Genomic DNA, 9,862 nt, shown 5'->3' on the forward strand with positions numbered 1-9,862 from the left:
TTACTTTGCTTAAAAAAAAAAATAATAAAAAAACAACCAAAAAAAACAACCAAAAAAAACCCAGAAAAATAAATAACAAATAATAATACGAATAGTAATAATCATAATATCATAAACTAATCTAAAATATTTTTCCATGTAAGCCACAATTTTTCAAAATTGCGCAGCTTTTGATTTTGGATAGCAGCATATTTTTCTACATTATATTTTAATCTTAAATGACTGAGTAATCCAAGAAAATTTGGCATTTTATTTTGCATTAAGGATATCAAAATATATTGTTTAACATATAGAATTATGAAGTTTATAACCCTCTTAGTGTTTGACAATGGTAGCTCACCAAGAATAACATTCGAAACATTAAAACCTCTTTCAGAGGTCTTTCTGTATATATGTAGACTTAAATCACTCCAGAGTGTTTGTACTTTATCACAAGCAATGAAAACATGTATTATTGATTCAACATTTTCCATACAAAAACCACAACAATCAGAAGTTTTAATGTTAATTTTCTTAAGGTATTTTCCAACAGAAACAATTCTATGCAAGATTCGAAATTGTAACCACTGGGCAGAAGAATCACTAGTGGTTTTATAACAAATTTTAAAAACATCTTGCACTGATATTGTGTCTACTCCATAAGGCATAAGCTCTGCCTCCCACTTGCTGATTGAGGTTGGAATAGCCTCATTTTTAAATTTTTTTTTGATTTTCAGATTTTTGAACATTTTTCAGAAGATATGAGAGGTTCAAAAAATAAAGGTACATATGGATTAGGAAGTCTTTTGAAAGAAGACCTTTCTTTTAACAATGATTTCAAATATTTTGAAATAGCTGTAACAATATTATTGTATTGCATCACACAACTGTCAGATAGATTGTATGTGTTTTTAAGAACTCAAGATTACAATCATCAAACAAATTTTGCACAACCTTTATTCCCTTTTCATACCAGGATTTAAAAAACACTGGTTTGTTATTAACTTTTATAATAGAGTTATACCACACTGGAATGTAATGGAATTTGTTTTTAAAATGTGGAGAGTAAGTAAAAGATATCATATAACATGACCAAGCAATCAAAACATCTTTCCGAAAGGCGTTATTTTCTTTTAACAAACAATCAAACACAAAACTATCTCCAAAATCATACAATTTCTGTAAAATATCATCTCCATTGAGAGCATAGAAAATATCCACCCATGGTTTATGTGAACAAGTTAACCTTTTAATCCATGTACATTTAAGTGATGTAATAAAACTTCTAACATCTACCATTTTCATACCTCCTGACAAGTAGTCTTGTGTTATAAGAGACCTTTTAACTTTGTCTGTTTTGGATTTCCATAGAAACTCAAAGATAGCTTTGCATATAAATGATACAATCTCCTTTTTGGGAGTAGGAAGCGATATAAATAAATGATTTAATTTTGGAATTAACAAACTCTTAATGACAGTGACACGACCAATTGGAGTAAGCATTCTTCTTTTCCATTGTTCCATAAGTGCAATGATTTTTGGAATCTGAATACCAAAATTAATATCAACAATTTTAGAAAGTTCAATGGAAAATTGGAAACCTAATAAATTAAAAGATGTGATCCCCAGTCTAATTTCCATCTGGTATGATGAAACACTTGATCCGAAAAAAGTTTTGAACCAATCCACACAATTTTTGTCTTAGATGTATTAATTTTAAGTCCTGAAAAGCTGGAGTAAAAATCTATAGTTTCTAATGCTTCGAACAAGGATTTTGGTGAACCATCAAGGGCTAACAAAGTGTCGTCTGCATACTGAGATATTTTATGTTCTTTATTTTGAACAAAATGCCCTTAATATCATTGTTTTGCTTTATAAGAATTGAAAGGATTTCTGCACATATAATGAATAAATATGGAGCAACAGGATCTCCTTGGCTACAACCCCTTTGTATTTGTCAAATTATATTATTCGAGCAACATGTGTTATATAAAATGAATAATCAAATGCCATCTATAATTACACATAAGCGATATCTACAATTGTTGTGTTATTATACAGTACCCACCATCCATTATCACATGTGCCACCTGTAGATCTTTAAAATGATTTTAAAGAATTAAGATGGCTCGATGATGGTGGCCATTTTTAGACTGTTTAGATTTGTTTTACAAGAAGAGCTCTATATTTAAAAAATACAGAAAAATATCAAAATTTAAAAGGTAAAGTATATAGATATTTTTTAGGTCAATGAATCAAACTTTGTCCATGATACCTCTGTAAGAAAAGTTATTCTGATCTACAAAAAAAATAAAAAATTGTCGATAATATCAACCTTAGCTTTTCTAAATGATAGCATATTTCACAAAATTAAAGTAATTAACAACACAATCTATTTCTTTTTTGTGTGTTTTTAAAGATTTGAGAAGAGTAACATTAGGAATAGGATAAAGGCTGCCATCCATCTAAATTAATATCAAATAAAAAAGAAAATTTAAGCTTGAAATGTTTGAAATTTTAATCTTATATGTTGTTTTAAGTCTAAACAAGAATTGAATATTACCATGTATTAACTTTCCAATGTCCAGTTTATACCTATCTCAATTCCACGGCTGATGTTGAACTGGACAAGGCATCCCCATCAGGGGTATGTATCTGTTGATCTACAACACGAAAGAAAATGTTAAACATATAATAATTTCAAAAAGCCACTTATAATAATATAGATGTCAGAGCGACTTAATTTACTCAAATCGAATGTCAAAGTAAAATAAATTAGCTCTCTACAGGGCAAGTAACACCGACTTTATATATATGTAAGTGGTCAAACAAATTCATCCAAATTGCAAAGCATAACTTGCCCTCATCACAACATTACTTGTTTATAAACAACATGTCTTTTATCTAATACTAGATAAAAGACATATAAATCCATTTCAGATTAAATTTGTCTTTTGTTTTAAAAAAAAAAGTCATTCAAATATACTACTATGTTTGACAAATTAAATTTTGGAAAAATACTTATTTTGATTTATATTTTAAAATATTTTAAAAATTTCCTGACTTACCTGTCTGGGTGTCCTGCCCGGTTTCGTATTTGTAGACAAACACTTTGTTGGATAATGATCCGACCCATAGGTGCTGAGTTGTGGAATTATAACTCAAGCTGTATGGTTTATCCAGTATTTCCGATGATGTAAATAATTGTGACAGGAACTGACCATGTTGGTCTATTATCTGTACTGAACGCGTTTTACCATCACACACTAGGATGTGTGACATCTCGTCCGCACAGACACCATGTGGCTCTAGTCGTGATCCTGATGGATGTCCTGTGTAGGTAAAACGATATCTTCCTTCACGCTCTGTCACCACTACAGCACTTAATGTGTCAGACACCACGACATCCCCGTTGTTGTTCTCCGTTATATAGTCAGGTCGATTATACAGTTCAAGTCCTGTGTTGCCTTGTTGTATTATATTTGTCAGTTGTCCATTCTTATTATACCGGGTTACCTTTCCAGTTTGGTAATATCGGTTTATCCTGCCTTTCCCTTTATGATCCACCTTATTTCTATAACTCCCAACCAGAAGATCCTCAGTGAAAGAGGACCAGTGCACACACCTTGGTTTCCATGTAGAGTCTGATGTCTCAACAAAAGTGGTAGTATGTTTTAAATCATTCATTAGTTTGATGATGTTATGGTTATCATCTATATAAATTAATTCACTCTTGCTGGTCACTGTGTGTGATCCATGTATGAAATAACGACATAAATTATTCAGATGATGGAGAATGTCACCTCTTGTGTTCGTCAACATGAGATTTTTTTCTCTGTCACTGACCCAGACTCGGTCTGATGTCACACATGACATGTGATTACAACCGTAGATACCTGTGATGATAATAGTTTGATCCAACTTTGGTGTATATATCAGCTGACACTCATTTTCTTGATGCGGTCGTTTTTTCTCTTTAACAAGTGACTCCATCACATTTGGACTTTGATCTACAGATAGATAGATAGATAGATAGATAGATAGATAGATAGATAGATAGATAGATAGATAGATAGATAGATAGATAGATAGATAGATAGATAGATTGTCAATCATGTTTTGCTTTATCGGTAATTTATAAACGTGTCTAATTGACTAAATGCTGTGTTCAGTAAGATAAGGTATTAGCAGAGAAGAAATATAGATATATGAACAACTTATTCTCATCAGTATATGATGTATAAATTCGTTCATCTGTCATAATTGTTAACGTTTATAAAATTTAGAGGTTTAATTTTAAATGCATGGTAACTCATTTCAGACCTATATTTGCTTAAATTTAGGTAAATATTACATATTTTGCAAAAAACAAATATATAAAATTTCAAAAACGTCATTTTTGAAAAATATGTGTAACACATATGTTTTTTTACTTTGATAAGTTCATATAGGGGGGTTTTTAACGTTAATATACATGAACATGAGTATCTTTTTTATCGACATAAAATAGATAAATACTTACCTCTTAAAGTGCCCTGTCGATCTATAAATCTGTAGAGAACCACCGTGTTGTTGTCCTGCGATCCGACCCAGAGACGGTGAGTGTTGACATCATAACTCAGACTCCGTGGTGAGAAAATCCCTGATGGTCTTATCAGTAGATGTGACAGGAACTGACCGTCCCTGTCTATCCTCTGTACTGTATTGGTTGTACCATCACACACCAGGATGTGTGACAGCGCGTCAGTACAGATTCCACGTGGCAATAGTCGTGATCCTGATGGAGGTCCTGTGTAGGAGAAACGATGTCTTCCTCCACGCTCTGTCACAACTACTTTATCGAAATCAGACACCACGACATCCCCATTGTTGTTCTCTGTTATATAGTTAGTTACTCTATATAGTCCCTGTCCTATTGTTTGTGTCAGGTGACCGGTACGGTCGTATCGGTTAACTTTGCCTGACTTATAACAATAGCCTGCCTTGTTTGAAGTCACTACGTACATTTTTTGCATTCCGACTAATAGCTCCTGGAAAGACGGTGACCAGTAAACACAATGTGGTCTCCAGGCATAGTTCGTTCTTTCGATAAATACTTTGGATTCTTTTAAATTACTTGAAATTATTTTAATGTCATGATTACTATCTACATAAATCAACTCCATTTTACCATTCACTGTGTGTAACCCATACTCCAATGATTTAATTTGGTGGTGTAGGATACCATCTTTTGTGCTTATCAATATGAGATTGTTTTCTTTGTCACTGACCCATGCCCGGTCCGAAGACACACAGGAAATGTGATAACAACGATCAACCCCTCTCAATGTGAGAGATTGATGGAACACCGGAGCAGACATCAGTTTTAGCAGACACTGGTTTCCTACGCGTCGGTTTCCTCTCTCTGTGATTTGGATTGCACTTAGTGACTCCATCACATCCTCCTTGTTGAGTGACTCGGTCATGGAGAGCTGGCTGGTGTGGAGTTGAAGGTGTATCTGGGGAAAGGCTGTCTTTATGGAGGAGAGGAATTTAAATGGACGGAGTGTTGACTGTTCATATCGGTATACATATATCTGTAGACTGGCAATATGTCTGATAATTTCTATCTTCTGATTTAAACATCTGTGTTTAAAAACAGAGTCACAAAACACATTGTTCAATAGATCATATAGCACATAGTTAATGAGATCCTTCAGTCTTTGGGCCTTTGTTAACATCTCTGATTGATAGAGGGAGAATTCTGTGCGACAGGTTTTTATATCATCTGTGATTCCTGGCAGGAGAACAGGTCTGTAAAAGAGAGCCTCACTTCTGATGCTGTGAATGGTTCCTCTGTGTTGTTGTCGCTTTGTTTGATATGCTAATTGTATACTTTCAAACTTGTGCCTTTCTTTTTTTAAGACAGTAATTGGGAATCTATGAGATTTATGTCCAAACCAAGAACCACACACAGGAACTTGACACGGTTCACAGTACTTTATATAAACATTTCTAGGATGTCTCACACAGATCTCTTGTGTTGGAATGTTGTCGAATTTCTCGTGGTGTGACACAACATTATGGTCTATTGTTTGGAGGTTTTTCACGTGGTTTTCTTTACACTTTTGACACAGATCACATGGACACGATTCACAAAAGTACTCTGTGTCCCCCGGACAATTGAGACACTGATGTACTCTACATGTTGTACTTGCTGGGTCCATGGTCTGGAGGGTCTAGATCTTGATGTGAATGGTTACTCTGTATTGTTGGCGCATTGTTCTATATGATTCTTCTATGCCAAGAATATTGTGGCCTCTCTTTCTATAGAAAAAATTGGAAATGTGTGAGGTTTATGCTGATAACAAAAATCACACACATGAACCTGATAAGGTTCCCAGTACTTGCTATATAACTTGCTTGAATGTTTCGCACAAATTTCGTTTGTTGGGACTTAGTTGAATTTTTCATGATAAAACACAACATTATAGTCTATTGTTTTGAGGTTTTTTACATGGTTTTCTTTACAATAGGGACACAGATCACATGAACACGATTCATAATAGTACTTGTTGTCCCTCGGACACTTAGAACACTGATGTGCTCTATAAGGAATGATTACTGTGTCCATGATGTGAATTGTCCAGATCTCCTATACACAAACTGTTAAAACGTTTTCAAGTTTATAATTTTTAATACTCCTAAGATAACAAAAAACCCACCAACTTATTCAAGGTTGGCATAGAAAGAAATAGACAAACAAGTTATGAATTATTTAACATGTATCAACGAAATAGAAAGAAAACGGAGGAGAACGACTTATTGACCTGACTGTCATAGTAAAAAATCTTAATTAAGAACTGCAGACCCATAGCATAGTATGGGCCACACCCAAACCACAGCACATCCAACTACTCCGTGTCCGATATTAAATTATTTTCTGTAATGGTTTTTATGTGGAATAACACAACTAGAAAAATCACTTAAATTTTCAGTACAACTTTTGATCATGTAAGATATAATGATGAATAAACTATAAATATGTCAAATAATCGAAAAATTTGCAGTTTAGGGATAAAAAATGATTATTTAAAAAAATTAATTCAGTAAATAACAACATAAAGTCCCTGTGGGATTCGAACTCGGGATGTACGGATCGCAAGACCGAGACTTTATCCACTATGCTATGGAGTAAGTTATATTTTTCCAACAAAAAATTCTTTCGATAAAACGAAATATCGCTTCGATCATAGGTCAGCCATAAAGTGACGATGTGTTATATCACCTTAAACCGAATAATGTCCATTCTGTGAGAGAGGGTATAGTCCGGGGCGCGTCAGCACATAGGAAAGTGCAATATCTCATAGAATGGGCAGATTGAGGCTTAAGATCATTATAGGTAGATTGAGGCTTTTAACTTACTTAAAACATTTTGTTTCTTCAATGCCTGTGAACAGTTTTTACGATCAATCTCCTTCGTTTTATATACCTTGCACTTTCCAACAGGTTAACAATAAGCATTAGGCCAAAAGTAGATAATTTTGCGTTTAAGTATGTAAATAAACTAAATATTGAATAAAGGAACACTTTACAAGACGATGAAGCATGTTTAGATAAACAAAACGTTTATCCTGACTCTAATCTTATATTTGAAGAATGATAATATTTTGAGACATTCTTTTCATTTTTTTCTTTTTTGTTTATCTGCTTTAATCAAGAAGAGAAAATGGTAAAAATTAATAACAAGCATTCTCTGCATTGAAACATTTCAACATAACATAAAATACATGGAATTTCACGTTTAACACCTGTTGATTTAATTGTAGTAGCAGTAAGAATAATCACACAGGCAATTCAATTGCTTCGTTTTATCTGAGGTTAACTTTACGAAAGGAAAATACTATTATTTAAGTGAATAAAAGATATATTTTACATAAACTATGAAGAAACTGCATTACAATTCAGGTTAAAATGATGTGTATCAAACACTTAGTGTGTTTGTGTGTAATACTAAGCTTTACTTTCTTACCTTTTCTGGCAGTTTTGAATTCTATTGATTTATAAAGCCAGATTTCCTTTTCCAAAACTCAATGCTTAAACGATTTTTATCAAATGTAGAAGAACCTCTTATCTGTAGGTAAAACTTGCATGCACCACAGTGATGAGTCTTTTTCGAAGAGACCCTGGTATGTTGTAATCTACGATCTTTCATAGGACGTGTCATAACACATAATGTATCTCCTTTTATCACATGTTTATCTCAATATGCGGTAGATATCACTCATGGGTTAAAATTTGGATATTACACTGTGTGTTTTACGCAACGTACGTCATACTTAAACATTGCATAGGTTTAGGCGGTTGATTGAGGTAGAATGAAAAAGGAAATAAATAATTCAGTTGAAAAGTGATGTATTGTAAGTGTGAAGCATTTGATATTTTTATATTTCATGAATTCATAAAAAATGTTCGAAAATGAAATGTTTGTTTGTTAAACTTCGAGGAACTTTTTTTCTATGCGTAAAGTTGTTGACGTCTTGTAGATGATATGTTGTGCGGTGGACAATTACAATTTTTACAGAAAAAGTTAAAATTAACAAAATACTTGTACTTGGTATAACATGTGATGAAAAGAATCTCTTATGATTTGCAATGGTGTATGATTTTTATCCAACTCGTTGTGTGTTTTCTATCCCCTAGCCAAGGCTCGGGAATAGAAAACACATAAATCGTTGGATAAAAATCATATACCATCGCAAATTATGAGAGATCCTATATATCTCCACGCTGTATAAAACATGAATACAGTCTATTTATATGAAATGATCAAGCAGAATTTGTGGAAATTTTAGAATCTCTAACCCCTTTTCCACCTTCATTTTTTACCCTCAAGAGATATATGTTCTAGTATAAACCTAATCATGTTTGAAAAGTGAAAGTAAAGTATTTTTAGGGATATTAGTAAAATCAAAGTACTGAAAGTACTGAAAAGCGCTAACCTAGCATGGTTCTAAGAAAATTTACTGTGTGCAAGCGTAGGCGGAAATGAGCCTTATTGAAATTTTGGTTTATGTTTAATGAATATCAATTTAAAGTATCGAAGGCCAGATTTCTTTAAATATGTGTTACTTTCTGAAGATGATGTGAATTAAAGCTGAACACGACTTGTATATGGATACTTGCCTGAAAAAAGATATGTTAAAATCACAAATTATACCTTTTGAACAGTAATTTATCACAGATTTTGACATTTTCTTGCAAAGAATCGATTTTATTTTTCTTTATTTTAGCTTCTGAATACGCACTATATTTTTTCATCACTGCGTAGCATCCCGTGCTGATGTACGTAAGCCCCGCAGACCAATCATATCTACTCGGCCATTTCCGTCACCCAGATAACTGGTTCCTTATACCTCTTACCAGTTTAAATGATGTATATTTCTGCTCATAGAGGGCAGTTATTCCTTGCACCGGAAATAGAAGTCTAACGACAATAAAGCGCTGAGCTATGCTTAGCGCTTTAAAAAGATTCAAAATTATGTGCACCAGTTTTGATTGTAGCAACTGTTTATGAATAGAGTTGATGCCTACGTTATCAAATTATGTCAAAATCAGATACCATCTTCATTTTTGAATAACGATCTTAATACATATCCCAAATTTATGATATTTTTATCATGAACATGTACTGTGCAGTTTATTCAATGTTTGAAGCTTTATGACGAATGAGACTTTATTCCTAGAACTTACAGGTTTGTGATTTTTAAATACATCAGTGCAATTTTATGCTATGGTATGGTAAACATGTACTGTTTCAATGATATACTATGAGATTTCGATGCAAAGCTGTGATCTTTGAATGCTATGCTATGACAAATTGAAATGAAGCGCTTAGTGATAT

The 9,862-nt window shown here is 33.1% G+C and overlaps 1 protein-coding gene across 1 annotated transcript; it reads right to left on the reverse strand.

Moving 5' to 3' along the window:
• Positions 1 to 735: 735 nt before the first annotated feature.
• Positions 736 to 8,130, reverse strand: LOC105321336 (uncharacterized). The gene is made up of 5 exons (XM_034452049.2): positions 7,991 to 8,130; positions 4,502 to 6,285; positions 3,048 to 3,989; positions 2,543 to 2,642; positions 736 to 2,278 (listed from the first exon to the last, which is right to left on the reverse strand). The coding sequence occupies exons 2-4, from the start codon at positions 6,183 to 6,185 to the stop codon at positions 2,575 to 2,577; spliced, it is 2,694 nt and encodes an 897-aa protein (XP_034307940.2). The 5' UTR covers positions 6,186 to 6,285; positions 7,991 to 8,130; the 3' UTR covers positions 736 to 2,278; positions 2,543 to 2,574.
• Between the last annotated feature and the right edge of the window lie 1,732 nt (positions 8,131 to 9,862).

Source organism: Magallana gigas, chromosome 4 (genome assembly GCF_963853765.1).
Source record: "Magallana gigas chromosome 4, xbMagGiga1.1, whole genome shotgun sequence".
Lineage (NCBI taxonomy): Eukaryota > Metazoa > Mollusca > Bivalvia > Ostreida > Ostreidae > Magallana > Magallana gigas.

Bases quoted from the DNA above. Each gene is read 5' to 3' on its own strand.
- LOC105321336 (XM_034452049.2), bottom strand. From the start codon at position 6,185: ATGGACCCAGCAAGTACAACATGTAGAGTACATCAGTGTCTCAATTGT. The intron at 3,990-4,501 runs GTAAGTATTTAT...ATCTATCTGTAG, and splicing joins TCGACAGGGCACTTTAAGAG to ATCAAAGTCCAAATGTGATG. The intron at 2,643-3,047 runs GTAAGTCAGGAA...TTCGTGTTGTAG, and splicing joins CGGGCAGGACACCCAGACAG to ATCAACAGATACATACCCCT.